The sequence below is a fragment of the Coptis chinensis genome, chromosome 3 (genome assembly GCF_015680905.1).
Source record: "Coptis chinensis isolate HL-2020 chromosome 3, ASM1568090v1, whole genome shotgun sequence".
Lineage (NCBI taxonomy): Eukaryota > Viridiplantae > Streptophyta > Magnoliopsida > Ranunculales > Ranunculaceae > Coptis > Coptis chinensis.
In genome coordinates, this window is record NC_141458.1 from 4,392,094 (window position 1) to 4,414,677 (window position 22,584).

General features: G+C 36.3%; 4 protein-coding genes across 11 annotated transcripts; 3 read left to right on the forward strand and 1 right to left on the reverse strand.

Annotated features, from left to right (window-relative positions):
* Positions 1 to 2,615: 2,615 nt before the first annotated feature.
* On the reverse strand, positions 2,616 to 20,941 carry LOC147507405 (uncharacterized). 8 transcript variants are annotated; one of them, XR_015217650.1, is made up of 13 exons: positions 20,654 to 20,941; positions 20,464 to 20,502; positions 20,232 to 20,358; positions 19,975 to 20,036; positions 19,777 to 19,844; positions 19,379 to 19,428; positions 19,218 to 19,287; positions 18,927 to 19,050; positions 18,346 to 18,462; positions 17,256 to 17,441; positions 11,952 to 12,620; positions 10,706 to 10,865; positions 2,616 to 3,129 (listed from the first exon to the last, which is right to left on the reverse strand). XR_015217650.1 is itself a non-coding variant. In XM_086600118.1 (10 exons), exons 1-10 carry the CDS (start codon positions 20,870 to 20,872, stop codon positions 17,346 to 17,348), a joined length of 972 nt encoding a protein of 323 aa, XP_086456244.1. In that variant the 5' UTR covers positions 20,873 to 20,941; the 3' UTR covers positions 17,124 to 17,345. The 8 variants fall into 8 exon arrangements, 1 of the variants encoding a protein (XP_086456244.1); XR_015217645.1 differs by having other exon boundaries at positions 11,952 to 12,675; XR_015217647.1 differs by lacking the exon at positions 11,952 to 12,620.
* LOC147507406 (uncharacterized) lies at positions 7,930 to 8,903 on the forward strand. Its single transcript, XM_086596275.1, has 2 exons — positions 7,930 to 8,371; positions 8,500 to 8,903. The coding sequence occupies exons 1-2, from the start codon at positions 7,930 to 7,932 to the stop codon at positions 8,901 to 8,903; spliced, it is 846 nt and encodes a 281-aa protein (XP_086452401.1).
* On the forward strand, positions 8,979 to 9,725 carry LOC147507407 (uncharacterized). The gene has a single exon (XM_086596276.1). It carries the CDS (start codon positions 8,979 to 8,981, stop codon positions 9,723 to 9,725), a length of 747 nt encoding a protein of 248 aa, XP_086452402.1.
* Positions 10,865 to 11,878, forward strand: LOC147507408 (uncharacterized). Its single transcript, XM_086600119.1, has 2 exons — positions 10,865 to 11,604; positions 11,693 to 11,878. Exons 1-2 carry the CDS (start codon positions 11,267 to 11,269, stop codon positions 11,730 to 11,732), a joined length of 378 nt encoding a protein of 125 aa, XP_086456245.1. The 5' UTR covers positions 10,865 to 11,266; the 3' UTR covers positions 11,733 to 11,878.
* Positions 20,942 to 22,584: the final 1,643 nt, after the last annotated feature.

Genomic DNA, 22,584 nt, shown 5'->3' on the forward strand with positions numbered 1-22,584 from the left:
GGTGTCGGGTTCCAAGTATTCATTAGCTTCGGTACATTCTTTTGCATTAACCTCTGTTGTTTATGCATATGTCACCAATCCTCGCTTTTGTTTTAACCCCCAGATTCAACTTGGAAAAATAACGAACATTTAACATATTTTTCTTTTCGGTTACTTCTGTTCTTTGGGCTTAATATGTTGTTTCTTATTGATTTAAAGCATCACCAACGTTTAGATTTCGTTGGTGATGCTGCTTTGGGCTTGCTTCATTTGTATGCCTAGATCAGTATGCATATATGCTATGAAGATAGATACGAGAAACAATGAGGATATTCATTATATAATTGGTGCTTTGAAGACTCTCGGGCTACAGCTGGAAGTAGACAGTGCTAATAACAGAGCTGTTGTTGAAGGATGTGGTGGACAGTTTCCTGTTGGGAAAGAATCAACAAAGGAAGTTCAACTTTTTCTAGGGAACGCAGTATCGCAATGCATTCATTGATCACAGCAGCTTATTGCCGATGGTGGAAATGCCGTACTATGTCTATATATCTAACTCAATACAGAAATAATTTTTTTTTTTTCCAAAGTCCCTCTCACCTCATGCTTAGGACTCCCAAATTCCGTGGTATTGGTGTGTTATTGAAAGATGGCATATTTCAAAAATAATGAACATGTGATCTTCTTTTTCAAAAATATGATTTACATTCATGCTTTCAAGTCTATTATGTTCTCGAATTGGGTCCATGTCATATGCCATCCTAACGCCAAGAAGATTTGTGGTCGCAGGTATTAGAAGAAAAATGGAGGTAAAACCAACAGTTGCTCGGGGTTATATTTGCGGTGTGGATTAGTTGTATTTGGCGCTGGATCGGTGCAATGAAAGTTCTTTGGTAGCGTTAAGGGTGGGTATAGCGATGGCTACTATGATCGCTACTTCTGCAATCAGCTGGCGCTTCGGGATCAAAACCATAACAAAATGAAGCTTCCAAGAACCCTTCGCAATAACTTATCACAATTGCTCCAAATTGTTTTTGTAGAAGGATTTAGTGCAAGGGTGGATTTCACCACTCGACTGAAAATTGTATCTTTTTGGTTGAACTGTATGAGTATAATCACATGGAAATGGAGGCAAGTGTCATTTTTTCCTGTGCTGCAGCGCCTAACAGTAACAGTCACAATATTACAAACTTTTGTTAATTTAACTATTGCAAATAAGCGGTTGATGCGGTTCGTATATAAATGCCTTAAACTTGAGTGTATTAATGTCCTACTTTTCTGCTATTATGTAGTGTCTTAATGAGTGAAAAGTTCGTATAACAATAACACAATGAATGTATAATGTCCTAGCACAATAGTTTGTTTAAAATGTCTTTGATTATAGTATGCATTATTGTAGTATAATGCATGGAATTATACTATTAGAGTATCCCGTGAACAAGTTCGATAAAAAATGCATAATTTTGCTTTGTTGTGATCCATAAAAATGCACAACTTATTCCGTGCTAATTAGTTAATTGATATGTATTAGTTATTGGATATGGGTATGGATTATGGATTAGTTAATTGATATGTATTAGTTATTAGATATGGATATGGATTAATTAATAGATATGGATATGGATTAATTAATAGATATGGATACGAATTAGTTAATGGATCAACAACAGAATTCTTATGCTATACAACTGCTGTCATATTAAAATATATATAAAGACATCAATATTCATGAAGCATTCAACAAAAACCTATTGAAAGCATACGCCAATATACATAAAGAAATCCTAAGAAAACACATCAATATTCACGAAGCACACACCATCATTGAAAGGTTTACAAATTCCTTCCACTTCCTTCTACTGAAGGTTCGTATTTTTTTCGTGGATTGAAGGTTTTTCCCTGGTACACCATCTTTGAAAGGACTCCAAATTCTTTCCACTGAAGGTTAGTATGTTTTTTACTGTTATTACATATTTTTTTGGTACATAAGAAATACAAACACACTTAATCAAAATGTTTTCTCATGCTTCGACCTCATGCATGGCAAAGGAAAAGCCTTTACTTCCGCTTTCCCTTTCAAATTCATCTCAAACCCCCAGGAATTTCTTACATAAGATTGATTACTGCATGGCGGAAGCTTCACTTTTTGCTCTGTTGTTGGATTAATAATATAATTCTTCACCAAAAAAAAAAATAACATAATTATCATTGTCAATCTGTAAGAGAAGTAGACCATTACAAGAAGCAAGAATCGTCCCTTTGAGATTTCTTAGTTTCTCTTTCAAAATCTTCCCATCTTTTATGTTGATGAAATATTTGTGAACCTGCTGCTGGTATTACACAACTCGCACACAACATTTTGTTACAAGCTTTTAGGAACCTGTTTGCCTGCACATTTTTGGATTTTCAAATATAATTAAGGTCATAACAGAAAACTAGGGTGATGAGTATTTTTATTACTTTACAAGAAGCACTTGCTCTAATGTTTCAGCAGTTTATTGTAGACATTTGCTTCTGTGACCATGTGTTGGAGTATGAAATAAGGATCGGATATCATGTTAAAATAAGTTTCTTCCTTCCATATGCTCGGATATATGTTTCACCAGAACTTGATAAGTTTCTTCCATATATTGAAGTTTCTTCAAATGCATATATTGATATTTTATTTGGTTCTTCCATATGCTCGGATATTTTAAAAATAAGTTAAAAGAAGTTTCTTCCATATGCTCGGATATCAAAATATCAAGTTTCTGTGACCAATAAAATGCATTTGATATAGCTTGCATACATGCGCCTCAACTCACTTAGTGAATTAGCTGGAACTCCTAGAAGAACTTTGGTGATAATGTCATCGTTAAGATGTTAGCTGCGATTTTGCTGTTTTGCTGATTCTATTGCTCACCACTCTGACCACCACCATCACTAATACGCCCAGTCCACCAATTTCAGATTTATCCACACTGACACCTCCAATTAACATCGAGTTTTACAGTGTTCAACTAAAATTTGGTCCAACACAACACATTTGGGTGCTTTAACTGACTCCTTTTCTTTCTAGGCTTCCGCAGTATTCTGTTCTACATGATTTCAGTTGATGAGAATTTATCCAACAGAAAGCGATGGACACCAACAGCAATCCAAGTTGAAAAACTGCATCAAGTATTTGATCAATTCAATGGAAGTCCAAATAAAGAGATAATTAACAATTTGAAAGATGAACTAAATCAACACGGTAATGTTTCAGAAAAAAACATAGTTACTTGGTTTCGCAACATGCGTGCTAAGTTGAAAAGAAAAGCACTCATTAACGCAGAGAAAGATTCAGATGAAATTCAAGTAGAGATTGAAATTTCTCCAAAGAAGACCAAGCCAAACTTCTGGTGACATTGTTCTTTCACAAGAAAGTATGTCTTAACTTGCAACGATTCTAAAAAGTACTTTATATATTCATCATATTAATATTACTCTTAAATTGCAGGTCAACATCAAGTATCAGTTAGAAAAACAACAACTACAAAGTCTACCCCAGTCAAAAGAAAACAGAGGATGAAAACACAGAAGAAAAGTTATAAATCTAATCGTCATAGTAGACTGAAACGTTTTGGTAAATATTTTCTTCTTATGTATTCAATTTAGTGTTCTTATAACATCAAATACTTTATTAAATGACATATTATTATTTTTTAAACAGTATCTATGCCCTGAACAAGTGAAGAAGAAGTTAAAATAAATAGAGCTAAACGAAAAGAGATGCTGAATTTGAAGAGCATTAGAAACGATAATTACATTGACGATGAAAGTGATGATGATTACCTATCACAAATGAGTGGATCAGATTCCGACATTAAAGTGGACAATGAAACTGAAGTTTCCATTCCATGTGGAATAGATGTCTCACATAAAAGTAATTTTCTTACAGCAATGTTTTATATTCTTATTATAATTAAATTCTTTGATTTTAAATAACTTTTTGCCTTGCAGGAAGTTGTTTTGAGCCTTTGGATTTTGGATGTCCAACATCCATATGTTCTCACTGTGGAACTATTGTCTGGTACGAAGAAAGGAATGATAAGAGCAAAAAACCTATTAATCTTAAATTCTCCATATGTTGTCAAAATGGAAAGGTTCAATTGCCTCTTCTAAAAGATACTCCAGAATTTTTGAAGAATCTTTTGGATTGCAATGGAGGGTCAAAATTGTTAAATTACATGGAAAACATCAGCATTTACAACTCAATGTTCGCGTTCACATCTACTGGTGGACAAGTTCAGAGCTCATTTAATGATGGAAAGGCACCCTTTGTTTATAAAATAAAAGGGCAAAATCACCACAAAATTGGAACATTGCTTCCAGCTGAAGGAGTACATCCAAGGTTTGCACAGTTGTACATACATGATACTGAAAATGAAGTCATCCACAGGTTGAACTCTCTTAGTAAGAAAATTGTTAAGAGGAATCCAAAATATGCTTTAGATTCTAGCATTGTTCAAGGATTGATAAATATGTTGAATGTTACCAACGAACTCACCAAGACTTATAGAATGGCAAGGGATAGATTTAAAGAATGTCATGTGGCCGACGTCAGCATACAATTGATTAATAGAAGACAAAAAGATGGAAGACTTTATAATTTGTCATCATCAAAAGAGATAGCTGGTCTAATCGTTGGCAATGGTGATGAATTTAACGAGCACAGAAATGTTATTGTGGACAAGAAAGGATTTGGCTTGAAGAGAATCAACGAATTGCTACCAAGTTTCATGGCAATGCAGTATCCACTTTTGTTCCCCATCTTTGAAGATGGATACGGACTTGACATTCCATATAGAAACAATGCAATAGTTGGAAAAAGAAAAATATTAGCATGAGAGAATACTATGCTTTTAGATTACAATTCGGGCGCAATGAAAGCGCGGACTATAGTTAAATGGGGAAAAATTGAGACAACAATTTTGTGTAGATGCTTATACAACCGAAACAAAATAGAATGGATTGGGTTCAAATAATCGAAAACGATTCGGGCGGAATTGTATCAAGGATTAGTAGATGCAATTGTTGTTGGTGACCTGAAGGCCCGCATTGTAGGCAAACGCGGTTAGTTCTTCCTTCATCTTTCACGGTGGTCCGCAAGACATGGTACGAACTATCAAGATGCCATTGCAATATCATGCAGCACCACGTTTCCCCGGATCTCTTCATTACTTTTACATGCAACCCTAAATGGCCGAAATCCAGAGATGTATTGACATGATAGCTCCCCGGTTATAAACCGTAAGACTTTCCTGATATTGTTGCAAGAGTTTTTGAGATGAAATTGCACGAACTGATGACTGATTTACAAAAGCGCAAGAAATTTGGGAAGGCTTGGGCAGGTAACCTATATACTATACTGCTTTAAATAATTTAAAAGGTCATAATATTTTATGAAAATATTAATAAATAAGGGTTTTGTTAATGTTTTGCAGCATTATACACTATTGAATTCTAAAAGAGATGTTTACCACACGCTCACATTTTACTTTTTATGGACAACGCTTCGAAGCCTACTACTCCTTCACTAATCAACAAGCTCATATCAGCAGAGTTGCTTGACCCAATTGGTGACAAAATTGCCTATGATTCAGTGCTAGAATTCATGATACATGGGCCATGTGGAATAGAAAACTTAGATTCCCCTTGAATGAATGAGAAAAAGTGTACTAAGTTCTATCCAAGACCGTTTAGTGAAGAAACAACTATTGACGACGATGACTTCACAGTTTACAGGAGGCAGAATAACAATCGAAAGGAAATGAAGAAGAATATAGAAGTTGATAACAGATGGGTTGTTCCACACAATGTTGATTTGATAGTTAAGTACCAAGCTCATATTAATGTGGAACACTGCAACAAGGGAAAATCAATCAAATACCTTTTCAAATACATTAACAAGAGAAGGGACAGAGCTAGTGCAATTATTGTTGAAAACATGGTTACAGATAAAGATAGTACTCATCAAATAGTGAAGGACATTGATGAAGTTGCAAATTTCTTAGACTACCGATTCTTATCTGCTTCTGAAGCGGTTTGGAGACTATTGAAATTTGATATTCAGTACAGAAGACCAGGCATTGAAAGGTTACCATTTCATCTTAAAGGTGAGCATTTGGTTTATTATAGTGAGAGAGATGATGCAAGAGAAAAGAGGAAATCTTCATCAAAAACCAAGTTCATAGAGTGGTTTAAAACAAATGTTGAGTATCTAGAATTAGCTAGGGGGTCTTACGTATGTCGATTTTCCTACTAAATTCGTATGGGATAAAAAGGAAAGGAAGTGGAAGCCAAGGAAAAATGGGAAGAAAATTGGACGTGTCTACTACGCACATCCTACTTCAGGAGAGAGATTTTATCTGCGGCTGTTGCTGAATATCGTCAAAGGTCCTTTGTCTTATGAAGATATTAAAACTGTTAATGGAAAAGTTTATCCAACTTTCAGAGCAGCATGTCATGTATATTTTATTACATATTCCATATTAACTTTTTTTTGTATATTATTTTCTCGCCTAAAATCTATCACATATACTTTTAGAAGTTCAAACTAATTCATATGTACTAATTCAAAACCTCCAGTCTATGTTCATGTTTTAAAAACCAGCACACAACTCGCACACAACATTTTGTTACTGGCTTTCAGGAGCCTGTTTGCCTGCGCATTTTTGGAATTTCAAATATAAGTAAGGTCATAACAGAAAACCGGGGTGATGAGTATTTTTATTGCTTTACAAGAAGCACTTGCTCTAATGTTTCAACAGTTTATTGTAGACATTTGCTTATGTGACCATAGTGGTGTTTGTATAATAGAAGCGTGACTTCAGGGTTCAGATGATGCTTCACCTCTGCAGTTCTTAACTATCTCACTTCCGAATGAACTGTGTACCTTTTCTCTAATGTGCTACATTTGGGTACCTCAGTTCTCTGTGTTGTAGATAAAATAGGATAGGTATAATTCACTAAAAATGTTCAAATGTGAAAACTCCTGTCGTTTTTTATCATTCCTAATAAATGCTCTCTCATCAATGAATTTAAGTCGTGTGTATCTCGAAGTCGTCTGTACCTCAGTTACCAAAAAATAGTTCTCTGTGTTGTAGATAAAATAGGACAGGTATAATTCACTAAAAATGTTCAAATGTGAAAACTCCTGTCATTTTTTATCATTCCTAATGAATGCTCTCTCATCATCTCGAAGTTAGGACCCATTTTTTTCACCAAAACCCTAGATTTCCAAGACCAACAAGACAACGCAAGAAGTAGTTTTGATAATGTATGGTTTACAAAGAAGAAAAAAAGCCACGTGTTTCTAGAAGGTTATGTAGTAGAATCTGTAACAGAAGAAGAAAACCAAGATGGTTTAGGGTCAGGGTCATCTTCAAAAAGAGTATCCAGAACAATGAGTTTAACAGATGAAGATCTTGATGACTTAAAACGGTGTGTGGATCTTGGTTTGGTTTCAGTTATGATGAAATACCTGAACTTTGTAATACTTTACCTGCTCTTGAACTTTGTTATTCTTTAAGCCAGAGGTTTTTGGAAGATCAGAATCATTTGAAGTCAAATGAAGGTGAATATAACAAGTCTCATCATCTCGAAGTTAGGACCCATTTTTTTCACGGTCACAACATTAAGCCTTCAATAATTATATGCAAACTTTATCAAAAGAAAACTACAGATAAGCATACAATTGTGGTCATACCCTTGAGGAAAAAATACTGTATCAAACATACCAAAAACCTTTCATCAGAAAAAGATATTGAAACAAAAAAAAAATAGTACGTATTAATCATAAAACCTCAGCTCATTTATGATGGTTTACTATTAAAATGCAATTCATATTGTTACATTATTATTCTAATGTTTCATTTTTATATCAAGGCACATGGATTACTTGAGGATGACAGCGAATGGAATGACGCTATGGAGGAAGCAAGTCATTGGCAAGTTCCAAAATCTTTGAGACAATTGTTCGTCACATTGATTTTGTTTTGTGGGGTGACATATCTTGAAAAACTTTGGGAGAAACATCAAAAGCACCTCGGAGAAGATATTTTGTTTCGATATAGAAAGAAGAACAATAATGAGAATCTCCAACTCACTGAAGAACAGATTAGAAATGAAACTCTTTGTGAGATTGAACAAATTATGGCTGAAAAAGGATTATCTCTCACAAACATTCCTAATTTCCCGAAATTTAATATGTCTTCAAGGATCTCCATAGATAACAGATTGATTGCTGAAGAATTAGACTACGACTGCAATGAGTTGCGAAAAGAATATGAGATTCTTAACAACGGAATGAACGCTAATCAACGTGAGGTATTCAACTTTGTTAATGATGCAGTTCAATCTCAATCAGGAGGTGTTTTTTTTTTCAGACGTCACGGATCTTGGAGGAACCGGCAAAACATATCTTTACAAAACAATTATATCTAAACTTCGGTCCGAAGGAAAGATTGTTCTTGCTTAATTCGTCGTCGTGCAGGATAGGCTGGCTCCTCCTACTTCTAGGTGGAAGGACTGCTCACTCTAGGTTTAAAATTGTTATTCCAACTGATGAAAACACCAATTGTGACATCTCTCAAAGGACATTATCACACAACCTTATTAGACGGGCTGATCTAATAGTGTGGGACGAAGCACCAATGACTCACAGACATGGATTTGAGGCAGTAAACCGTACACTGGAGGACCTTTTTAAATCACAAGGCAAAGAATTTGGTGGTAAAACATTCCTAATGGGAGGAGATTTCAGACAGATATTACCAATCATTCCAAGAGGCACAAGAACTAATGTTGTTGATGCTTCTATCAACAAGTCAAAATTATGGAAAAACTGCAAAGTCTTTCACTTCACTGAGAACATGCGACTAAAGAATGGAAATATAGAATAAGCTACAACAAAGTTTATTGAAGAGTTTAGTAAATGGGTTTTAGACCTTGGAGACGGAAATCTTCCTACTTCTAGAATGAGTGATGAGGTGGAATCAACTTGGATCAAAATTCCCGAAGACCTGCTGCTTATTCCGGATAGTGATAATCCAGTAGAAGATATTGTGTCATGCATATATCCGGATTTGGTCAACAAATATACAGATATTCAGTATCTTAAAGAAAGAAGCATTCTAGCCCCAAGGAACGAAACCGTTGATGAAATTAACTCCACAATAATTTCAGAACTCCCAACAGAACTAAAGAGATACTTAAGTGCAGACTCACTAAGTCCAATTCAAGGTAAAAGTGCTGAACAAGATGTTTTATACCCGACAGAATTCTTAAACACTCTAGAATTTTCCGGCATACCGAACCACAAACTGGATTTAAAAGTTGGTGTTCCGATCATGTTAATGAGAAACATTAATAAGAGTCGAGGACTGTGCAATGGGACTAGGATGATCGTCACAAAATTGGCTTCCAAAGTGATATATGCTAATATTATTACAGGGAACAGAGTAGGAGATCCAGTTTTTATTCCAATAACGGTTTTGTCCCCAAAGCGTCTGAAATGGCCATTTGAATTGAAAGGAAGCAATTCCACTGTTAAAGTTTGTTTTTCTTATGACCATAAACAAAAGTCGGGGACAAACATTCAAAAAAGTTGGAATATATTTGCCAACGCCGGTTTTCACTCATGGCCGTTATATGTTGCGTTTTCAAGAACAAGCTCACGAGAGGGATTTGAAGTTTTTAATCAGAAGGAATGGGGACAAGCCTGAAGGACATACACAGAACATTGTCTATAAAGAAGTTTTCAATTCAATCTGAAGATTATTACACTCAAAGGTATTTCTTAAAACAAATGATTATTATATTTTTTATATTTTAGACACTGATTTTATTTTTTTTACATTGTTTAATAGGAAAATCTCCTTTCAACGGAATATAGGGAAAACAAATAGAGACAGTATGGCCATAAACAGCACAGAGATTGAATCCTCCTTACTTCAGTGTAATTGATTATCTCCTAAGTGATTTACTACTAATCCTTTTTTATAAGCCATGTAGTACTAGGGACAGTAGGAGATAATGTTATCTACCTTAACGTTCCCTTCTACTCTGTCTTCTTCATGGTTCTATTAAATCATATTGTATGGAATCTTATCTATTCTTAATTATTCTTCTTAATGTTTGGAATTCTTCTTAACATGCAAACTTTATTAAGTACATTAATGTTTGGATTGTGTACTCATTCAACAATGTAGTGGGAAGACCATTTTGGAACTGAAGGTGATGATTCTAAACACTCGATGCTTCCAAACACCCAATTTTTTTGTTTCTATGTCCTCAACCTACATTTACTTACCTTACTGTAAAATATGTGTATTAAGAAGAAACAAAATTAAATATTTGTCTTTCTATGAGAGTGTCGCGAACATGCTTTTGGCAACATATGTTAGAGGATTCTATTTGTTTAAGTTAAGTGTGGGATGTGGTTTGTACTTTTCTTTGTTCTATTTCTGTTTTTTCTTTCTATGAGATAGGTTAGATTTTAGTACTGATAGTGATCTACGGTGGTTTGGAAAAGCATATCCTTAGATAAACAGACCACAGACCAATAGGAAATGGAGCCAAGATCGATGTAAGATACTTAGAAAGAGACACCTCAGAATTTTAAGCACTGGCCAGCCTGCAGGAAGAAAGCGATAAAAGTTTGTGTGTGTGTGAGAGAAATTGAGAGAGAGAGAGAGGGACTTACAAATACTCCCAGCAGTGTGGTCACAGTAAATAAATAGAAAAAGTTCAGAATAAGCTTTAAGACGGTGTTGTAGTTGATGTTTGTCAGATTGAAATTCTGGATTGCATTGAAAAGCAATACTGATGTGGCATCATTACCAACGCCTTCACCAAAGACCCCACTGTAAAGAAAAGGTGTTTCATCCTGATCAAGAACCTATACCAGCAGTTAGCAAAGAAACAATAATACAAGCTGAGAAAGCGAATGTGATGCGTCTTTCATATTATTGATTAACTAAGTGGCTCAAGAAGCGAAAGTTAACAGTAATGAGTCGTGAACCAGTCTTTGGATCACCTGCAACTGACCGGAACTGAGGTATTATCGACTTCTGGATCCAAGCGAAAGGGGGATGCTAGGACTGATACATTCAAGAAAGTTAAAGTTTCATCTTCGACCCCTGTTGAGATTGTAGAGTTGGAAACCAATGCTACGAGCATATCCGACAAACAAGAGAAGAAAGAACATTGGTTGCAAAAGGTATTGAGGCAGCAAGGGTGGCCACAAAAGAAGGATTCTGCTCCAATGCCTTTCCAGCCACAGCAGCAGTTGGAGAGGCAACCAGAGCAGCAGTTGGAGAGGTTACAACCATGCAGGAGGGATGATACCAATACTCCGAGTATTGGAAACTTACCTCTTCAAGGTCCTACTGTTTGGAGCCCTGAGTTTTTCATTGGTGGAAATCCTGAAAAGGTACCCTTGAAAGCTGACCAATCTACTTTCATGGATGACGTTGCTCTTGGGTTAGTTCATGGAGGTCAGCTCCCAGCTGACGTTGCGTACTTCACCCAATACAGGGATGCATCACAGCTTTACACCCACATAGCCATATGCTTATCAGGGGTGAGGCTTGCTTATCAGGGGTGAGGCTTTCTGTTCTCCTATTTACTATTGTTATGCATTAGTTCTACCTTTCTTTGTCCTTCTGATTTTTTTCGTTTCTCATCGCAGGTTATTGGAGCGACTGCAGAGCTTAACAACCGTGTTGTAAGGTCTGGTCCCTGCATGCTCGAGATGGAAAAACTACACTCTTCCCTGAGTAAGCTTGAGAACGATCTAACTCGCACTCATTTGGAGCTCCAGGCAACCAGTATGAGCACTCACAAACAGGCGGAGAAGATTGCTAATCAGACTCACTGCCTTAACGTACTACAGTTGCGTCAGAGACAGATAGAACAGAGTGTAAAGAATGGATTATAGGTTTAATTACCTCACCCTTACCAAGTCGCGCACCAGTCTTTGGATCACCTGCAACTGACCGGAACTGAGGTATTATCGACTTCTGGATCCAAGCGAAAGGGGGATGCTAGGACTGATACATTCAAGAAAGTTAAAGTTTCATCTTCGACCTCTGCTGAGATTGTAGAGTTGGAAACCGATGCTACGAGCATATCCGACAAACAAGAGAAGAAAGAACATTGGTTGCAAAGGGTATTGAGGCAGCAAGGGTGGCCACAAAAGAAGTATTCTGCTCCAATGCCTTTCCAGCCACAGCAGCAGTTGGAGAGGCAACCGGAGCAGCAGTTGGAGAGGTTACAACCATGCAGGAGGGATGATACCAATACTCCGAGTATTGGAAACTTACCTCTTCAAGGTCCTACTGTTTGGAGCCCTGAGTTTTTCATTGGTGGAAAGCTACCTATTGTTATTGTTGTTACGACTTACAATTACTTCACACCATGTTTTGAAAGGACACGATTAAGTTGCATGGTATAAGTACTGGTATAAGTACTGGTATAAGTACAATCCCAATAAATAATCCAAACAGAAACTGGTATCTGCAGTTCAGCGCATCCTTTGGGCAGTGGGTGGTAGTTTCTCTGAAGGACCACATGGAAGCTTTTGGCCTGTCTCTCACTCTATCCGACTTTTCAGTTCCCTGCGGATGCGAATTTGGCTCAGCTTTTCTGGAGACAGTTTGTCCCAATAAATACCTACAACATTGGCAATTGCTCAAGAAACCATCCAATTTTCTACTTTTACGCAACTCCTACACCTAGCTTGAAATCCTTTTATTTTACCAGCTCTTTGTTGCGTCAGGTGTGTGCATGTGTGGACCTTATTTATGCACTCCAAAATAGTGTTTATGCATGTCATAACCGGTCTAGGTCTGCGCAGTGAGCTAACCGACATACTGTGCAATGAGCAGTCACATTTCTGGCAGAATACCTAATGGAATGTCTGTATTCATGCTCATGAACTCGGCCAATTACAGTCAGGGATATTTTCTGTTTTGACTTTATTTAGGATTGTTTAAAGGGTCTTTAAACAAAGGTTCTACTCTTTGGAAGCTCGCTCGCCAACATCCATATAGCAATCTTAAACCTCTCTCAGTTCCAACTTTGCTCCACCTATTTGTCTATTTAAGGAGTTGGAACATATGTTATAATCTACTCCATTTTATATTAGTCATCATTAACTAGGTATTTATATTAGAAGAATAATTTCATTGCCTATAATTTCATTGCTTTATATTGTACTACAAACAAATAAATAATGTTATGTTAGAGGACCAAGGCTAAACATGGAGTGTATCTGAAGTTCTGATTTTCAGTAATTCATTGTTACAACATAAACAGACAAAAAACTCATCAATGAAACCAGTAGCAACTCATCATTAGATACAGATTTTGGTGGAATAGAGTCATGGAATTCAAGTTTAGATTGTTGTCAATGGGACTTGGTCACCTGCAACCCCCGCTCACCTTCAAGAAATGTTGTTGCTATTGATATTTACTCATTTGTTACTTCACTGGCTCCAGAAGTTGTTGTAAACTCAGCAGTGTTAGCACCATTGTTTCCTATAACAACCTTGATGAAGCTTGACATCTCCTCCAATTCTAGACAAGGTGAACTCCCACCAAATGGGATTGTCAACTTTACCAAGTTGCTTCACCTCGACTTGAGGGAAAATAGCTTCAATGGATCCATTCCTACTAAATTGTTCCGTTTACAAAGGCTACGATACCTTGATATGAATAGTAATATGTTCAATGGAATCCTGAGTCAAGAAGTAAGAGCCCTTTGGAACTTGAGAGTACTGAACTTAGCTGAAAATTTCCTCTATGGAGAGATTCCTATGGAAATTGGAAATCTAACACAGCTGCGACAATTGTCGCTTCGCCATAATAGATTCTCTGGTGGGCTTTCAAATTCACTTTTGCATTTAACTGAGCTCCAAGTATTGGATTTCCGCAACAACTCTCTATCAATGCAAATTCCTACCATCATTGGAACTTTGTCCAATATTTCAACTCTAGCCTTGAGCAAGAACCAGTTGACTGGTGGAATCACTTTGTCATTACAGAATTTTAGCAAGTTGGCGACACTTCAGTTAGACAGTAACTTGCTATCAGGTGACATTCCGATATAGTTACTGGATATCAAGGCGCTGAGGACTTTGAACCTTGGAGGAAACAACCTTACTTGGAACAGCAATGCTAATGTAGCTCCAAAGTGCATGTTGTCTCAGTTATCTTTGAGGTCATGTCGTGTTGCTGGACCAATTCCTAAATGGATCTCTACTCAAAAGACTCTCGATTTCTTGGATCTAAGCGAGAATGAGCTCGATGGAAACTTCCCTGAATGGCTTGCTGAACAGAATATCGGAACTATAATTTTATCAGATAACAACCTCACACTGGCAAATTGCATAAAACATGGGAGATACAACTTCCGTCATGATACTTATGTTGGCCAGCAACAACTTTTCAGCTCCCATCCCTAAGACGATCTCAATAATTTATCGACTACTATTGTTAGACCTGTCACAAAACCAATTTTCTGGTAACACATTCCCAAGCTTTGGTCCAAATGCTTTACTTGCTTATGTAGATGTCTCTTCCAATTGATTGTCTGGTGAGGTTCCAGTAAACTTTGCATTAGGAACAAAGATACTTGCATTACGTCAAAATGAGTTTTCAGGTCCCTTACTCAGAATCTTAGCAGCCTGAGCGAACTCGAGCACCTCGATCTACATAACAACAATATAACCGGCGAATTGCCAGAGTTCCTCTACCAAATGTCTAGCCTTCAAGTTCTTAATCTTAGGAATAATTCTCTTGAAGGCCGGATCCCAAATGCTCTTTTCAATCTCAGTAGCCTTCGCATTCTTGACCTCTCCATCAATCATCTCACTAGGTATCCTTGGAAATGGCACAAGAGTGTGTCACGTTCTCGGCTGGGTTTTACAACCAGACCTCTACTGTAACTGCTATTATTGACACGGCCAAGGCTCTAGAATTCATGGGTTTTACTTTTGTTGAAAATCCCACCTATGGAGACTTCTTAGCACAACCAATTCCCTTCTCTGTTCCTGGCATTATGATTCCAAAGATCGCAGATATACTTAATGTGCAAGAATGATCACACAAATAGATTTGGTAGGGGGAATTGGGCACTGATACGGTGTGCTGTCCCACCGGAGCTGCCAAAATTTGATGATCCAGTTGATATAGTAATGGCATGCCAACAAGAGGAGGCCAAGTGTCCTGAGTTTAAGAACACTGAAGAACACCTAGAGTTTGAGCTGTTCTAGCGAATCTTTGTAAAAGTTTAAGTTGTTGTTAAATCAATTAGATTTGCACTAAATACTATATAGAGTGGGCCAAACTTGGATTGGTCCGGCCTTTACCATACTAAAATCAATTCGATCTATTTTATATACTTATCCGTTTCTAATTCAGATAAGTATTCCTTAATTCAACTTCTACATACGTTCAATTTCTAATTTAGATAAGTGTTGCTTAATTCAACTTCTACATACAGTACAAGTCCAAAGCAGGTATACTTCTAAAACTAGAACAAGACCTTCGGAACTTATAAATACAACACAACAATGCCTCCAAGTAATATAATTTTCAGAAAACTATAGAGTTACTACAGAGAAAAGGTACACATGACAATAATTTCTTTTTCAATCTTATTAGATTTTTTAATAGTATTAGTAAACTATTGTTATTTTAATCCATGAACTCAGCATAAATAATACATTTGTCCATGCATACATAGCAAAACGGTTGTATATTCATCATAATTGTGATAAGAATTGTAATTCTAATAGCTGGATATACTGTAACAGAACATTATGACTGGAAAATTCAATTTTTTCGATGAGGTGAACGACAAATCTGACAGTTGGAAGGTTCGAGCACGCATAAGCAGAATGTGGGAAGCTGTTAATCTACAGGACAAGACACAATCATATGGTCTACACATGCTGCTACTTGACGAAAAGGTAGAACAGACTCAAAAAATTACTTCTTTTATATCAAAAGAATTTTTGAATTTTAACCCACTTATATTACATTGTACAGTCGAATCAAATTCATGCAAAGATTTCACCAGGAATCCAACACATGTTTGAAAAGAAACTGATAGAAGGAGACATATTTGTAATTGATAAATTTGAAGTCAAAGAAACAACCGGAAGATATCGTCCAGTAAGATCTAAGTACACAATTTCTTTTACAAAAGATACTATAGTATCTCCTTCAAAAGAAATTGGGACGATATTCAACAGATATAATTTTTCGTTCGTAGAATTTGAAGATCTTATGAAAACAAAGGATATCTCAGTTTTTCATACCAAAGGTGAGTTCTTTATACATACCCTATTGTTTATTATAACTAATTTCTAACAATGTCTACACGGTCCACATTAGAATCTTATCACGTCGTCTATGATAGTAAAGCTCATGAAGATTGGCAAGGGAGAGGAGTGTAGAGTCGTGACTGATCCGCGATCTTCTAAATGTCAGCTTGCATTAAAAACTATACCAAATGAGGTTTATGAGATAGAGTGGGATCTAATAATGGTGGACGCACCAACTGGTTTTCATGAAAATGCACCAGGACGGATGAGTGCTATCTATACTGCAGGAATGATTGCCAGAAACAAAGAAGATGGGGAAACTGATGTTTTTGTGCATGATGTGGATAGACTTGTTGAGGATAAGTTTTCAAAGGCATTCCTATGTGAGAGGTACATGAGGATTCAAGAAGGTAGACTAAGACACTTCACAATTCCAAGTCAGAGGCACTTCGGGTAATAGGCCCTTTTGCCCTTAGAAGGGATCATCTCACTACCTCCCATGATAGAATGCTGGTGCCGCATTTTCTTGATAGAATTTTTTTTTCCTTTCGTATTTTTATTTTTCAACAATCATAAATTTGATACTGGATAAATATGCCAATAAAATTGAAATGGACATTCTCTAATAAACAGGATAGGAGACAGAGACTTCAGAACTACCATTAAATATACGGACACTACTGTTAAAAGGTATCACAATTCAATAGTTAGAAGAAAGAATTTTATTTACTTTTTTAAGAGGGGCATGAATACATGACAAATTGAATATGAGTTATGATACTGCTCAAGTAAATGAAATATTACGGGTTTTTATTCTTATAAAAAATACAGTGATGCTTAACATTTGGTACCATCATAGAACAATATAATGACAAAACAGGGTGTAATATTTTTAAAATGTGAGACAAAAAAGAATTTCACCTGAAAGAAACTGAACTCGAGCATCTCTTGATGTATTAGTGTATTACTGTACAAAAGAGTTGGATCTAGATACAGGCATGGATGAGGCAGTTATGCAGTTGTGGCATATGTCATGAACAAATATGAGAGGATCTTCTCATAATTTCCAATTTGAGAATCAGTATTGGGATCAATAAGATAAGGAACCTGCAAAAGAAGATAACATCATTCCTTCTGAATGGTCCAAGACTCAAAGATAGACATTCTCATAACTCCTAAGAATGTTCAAAGACATTCAGATCGTTCTCACAAAAGATTTGTCCATCCAAAACTGTTAGAAAGTCAAACACCAAATGTAAATGTCAATCTGGCAAGTCTTTGCATCCTCACTTTACCAAATAAAATGGTCTTTAGATCCTAATAACGGCAAGCACTATAAATCGACTGGAGTATGCGACTTCGTAATTTCCTTTATTTCTGTGGGTTTTATGTGTTTTCTTTTTCATCTACGTATGTGTGTGTGTTTGGTCTTACATTCCAATTTCCAAAAAATGGGCCTCCTCCTTGAACTGTCGACCTACAAACTTAAAGTTTGTAACTTCTTTTAGTCTGTGTTCAGTTGTCCACCCGTGAGTAACACTGCAAAAACCTTAAGACTAACTGTAGTTTGAACATTTCACCAAACCCAGGTATCCAATTAGAAAATCAGTCTGATAGGTCACCAATCATTTTAACTCTAAGGTGTATATATGTAACAGGTTCTTCAGAAGTATCCCTGGGAGTGAAAGACATAAGTCCAAGGGTCAATAGCTTAAACTAGGTGTGCCAAGTAATGCATTTGAAACATTCAATTATCTATTTTCTCAATGAACATGATCTAGACTCTCACCAACTACAGAGTCAAAAGTATATCAAGAAGGCAGCTCAATTTCTAATCTCAAGACATCTATTATCTACAGATGTAGTGAGGGGGCAATAACTAGTCCTAACTTTGCTTGCTCTTTGAAGGCATGAACTTCCTAAGATAGACAGGTAACATTTGATTTCTTCTGTGTTCGAAAATTAATATACTGAGCCTTCTGAATCTTTGAGGAAAGGATTAAGTGATTACCTCTATAGAACCAGATGTCTGCAGAAGTAACTTGTATCTGATTGACCCTTTTCCCACATTATGCAGAATGTATGGAATTTCCAGTTCACATAGTGCCTCACGAACAATTCTTGCATACTGTAAGGCATAAAAGTTCATTAGGCGACTTCCATGTCTAAATACATACTAAATTAGAGATGACAAATCATTCATGATTTTAACAGTGTGGTGTAAGATGTAGCATTTTAATACAAATCATCCCCCCCCCTCTAACAGTAAGGGCCATCAGACCAGAAATGATGTAGAATTGAAGCGACTTGAGAAAACCCACTAAAAGACAGTTGCGAGGATTGGGGCATCAGCAGGGAAGACGTAAACAGCTCTGGTTTAGCTGACTATTCAGGGCATAAATAGCTCTGCTATTTCTGTCTGTGGGAGAAAATATGATAAAACATCATAACTAACTAGTACATAAGCGAAACCCCTAGACAAATTTGTGTGGATAGTCTACAAATCTTATTTCACTAAGTATTGAGTTACTAGTGTGACATTTATATATATACAAGAAAGGGGACATGTTTACTATAGGAATGTAGTCTTACTGGATTGTTCTCATATGAGAAAAGCTCTAGCATTTTAGGTGGTGAATCCTTCCTGGCCTTCTCCCAGAATGTCATTCCTCTGCCTGCACGAAGAACTGTGGGCATCCAACCTGTGAACAATGTGCTGGATCCATCGAAAGCAGAGTAACTGTTAATAGTCAGGACTTTTAAGACTAAAGGGAAATCGTGATGGGATCATAGCAGTACCAGTCCAGAAATACTCAAGATGAACTTGACTTACACCGAAGAGCTAATACTGCACAACACACACAAAATACATCATAACTATACCTTTCTAGTAGTCCAACAGAGGGACTTCTGCTTCCACCATACTGCTCGAAAAGGTATTTAACAATGTCACCTGCATGTTTCAGTAAGAAAAATATATGAAATTGTGTCTCAAACTATAATAAGATGTACAGATTTATGGTAGACAAAAACTAATGACTTACCACTCTCATACATAGAAACACCACTACCTGGGTCAACAAGGAAAGGATATCTGCATGATAAAATAAATCAATCACGCAAAAAGTTTAAACCTTGTAAAGAATTGCACAGGAATAAAGATATATATGCACAACTCAGAGGCACCAGATGTTGCGAATAAGTTAGCACCAGACCAAGGATAGGATACGTGGATCATCTACTCTCTTTCCATCATTATAATTTTTGGTGAGAGATGCATGGCCTGACATCCTTAGATTCACATTTTTTACGTTGACCAACACACAAATCAAGATGGATATGCCTCAAACTGATTTACCTCCTACATTATGAGTAAAGAGCAGCTATCGTATGTCAAAATAAAGGCAACTTAACAAGAAAAGATACGCAGATTACAACATACTGCTCCTTGCCGCCAAGTTGTCTGACAACTTCCCTATGTCTTACAGAGCCTTTTGGGCAAGGATATACCTGCATTGTCATCAAATCAACAACATCGATTTTAAATTAACATAAGTTGAAAGCTCCCAAACATTGTATAAGTTGAAAGTCGAAACAAGTAATTAGAACTTGGAATCCTTCAAAATCATTCACCTCGCACCTGTACAGAAAGATCCAACTCAGTCAAGGCCTCTCGAACTCTTCTGCAAAAAGGGCATGCCTCTGTTGAAAAGTAATATTTAGTTCACTCTACTTGTGACTAATTGAAATTCTAAAGACGTGAGGGTGCAAGTAAAACAAACAAACAAAAACCTTGGCACATGATAAAGGTGGATGTTTTCAATTCACAATAAGCAATTTGTGCTACATCCTGTTTATTTACAAACATTTAGAGTACTGAAGGAAAATGAAACTAACCAAATTCAAAGAGCTGCAAATGCACTGGAGGATCTTCTGCAGCTATCTCTGGATCAGGTGAATTCCCATATATTGACCTTGATCCCCATGGAAACCTCGCCAAGGATGATAAAGATGACGTTGCAACCTATGGTTTGAGGATTCACATATAAGAAGCATGTAAAACACATATATAAAACTACATTGGTCATTGAGTAATTTGAGATTCATGAATAAGATTACAATACAATACCTCTAAGTAAGTGTTCCTCTCTTGAGAAGGATCTGATGCCTGCAGAAAACACGATGAATACACTTGAATGTCAAGTGTGAAGATAATAAAGCATGATTAATATTTCAAAGACAAGTCTTTTCTTCTTGGTCTTTTCTAAATGAGATTATTATTATTATTATGACTAATGAGAAAGAAAAAAAACACTTACAGCAAACACCTTGAGCAGAGGGCAAAGAAGAGATAAGAAACTTGTTGACTGCTGGTTTTCAGTTTCAAGGACTGGGGCAGTTGTTAAATGACCATTTTCTTCTGAATTACTAGACTTTGCAACAATTTTATAATAATGATTCTTGCTCTTCTTGTTAGGAAAACAGTAAAGTTTACAACTTGGGAAATGAAAGGACACCTGGCATGTCAACATCATCATGCTTTATTATTATTATTAAGTAGTCAGAACTCAAGTTGTGGAAGTCTGATACAAACTTTTTATTTCTCGTCCACCACTCAGAGAAGAACATCTTATCGTCATCTGGCATATCGGACGAAATCATTGATATAAATCGGATAATATCGGTTTGGCTAGAGTGACATCCCTTACCTGATATCCTTATTGTTCATCCTATCAAAAAGTGCATTTCAACAATGAATCAGTGAATGATTTTTTGTAGATATAATATATTTTTCATGGATTATATCTCTACAAAAAAATTTGTTTGAATTGATATGGTGCTTAAATAATAGATTTGGACGATCAATAACTCGATATACTAAATCTACTATCTACTATCTATATCTGAAGCAGAGACTTCTAAAAGAGATTTTTCTCTCTACTATGTGGCACTCTAATATGAGAGATCATTTTCTCTCTCCTATATGACACTCTATTATGAAAAATAGTCTTTTCTAATAGCCTATAATCCCACATACATAAACTTTTTTAGAGAGTTTGAGTGTATTTTTAATTCTTATCAAAGACCATTAATACTGAGTAGTTGAGAATGCTCCTACAAACCCACCTCAGCCCTTTTTTTTTTCAAGGTGGACACCTCAACTTTTACAATTATTCAAGAGAAAAAAAAGAATTATACACACACTTTTCCCAATTTCAATTGTTCGTAACCCAAATAAAAAAAAAACAAAACCCGTGAATAAGAGAATAAAAGGAAAGAAAAAAGAAAATCTATCCTCTCCAGCAAAACCTCCGAGTTCTCTTCCATTCTTCCTCATTCTCCTCCATTCTTCCTCATCAATATCTCTTAATTTAAGACCCGAAATAAAACATAAAATCCTGTAAAACTTATTTATAATGGAGCCCAAAATAACTTCTGCTGAATTGTGATTATAGGGGAGTAAAAAGTTTAAGCAGCTAAAGAAGGTTGGACGGGACAATGATAATGGAGAAACGTCTGGTTTTTCAGATGATGATGTTTTGGATGAACGTGGTCGTACTGGGCGTACTGCAGAACAAAAGTTTAAACATAGTTTGTTCGGTGATGATGAAGGTACTAAATTTTGATTTATGGGGGATTTTATTGATTAATGTGAATTTTTCTTAATGGTGCTAAACATTTTATTGATTCTTTTTAGGTCGACATCTTGAGGATATTGCGGAAGAGGACGAACAACCAGATGAAGAAAAGGATGTGGACCTGTTTGACGAAGACGAGATGGCTGAATTTATTGTGGATGAACATGGAGCTCCTATGAGGTATTAATTTTGTAGAACTTGTATTGCTTTTAGGAACATGTTGGAAATAAGGCTGGATAAACGCCCACCAGGATAAGGATAAACCACCAAGATAAGGATAACCACCAGGTATTAGGATGAGTGTAGGACTCTATCCTATCTGATATTAGATGAGTATAGGACTTTATCCAACAAGGCTGGATAAACGCCCACCAGGATAAGGATAAACTACCAAGATAAGGATAACCACCAGGTATTAGGATGAGTGTAGGACTCTATCCTATCTGATATTAGATGAGTATAGGACTCTGTCCTATCCAATATTGAGGAGGTGGGAGAGCTCTATAAATAGACCCCCCACCCTTCACATATTGATCATTCCAACAAAGAAAAGCTCTCTCTCCTTTAATGGTGGCCTCCAACATTTTCTAAAGAAGAAGCTAGTAATTTGT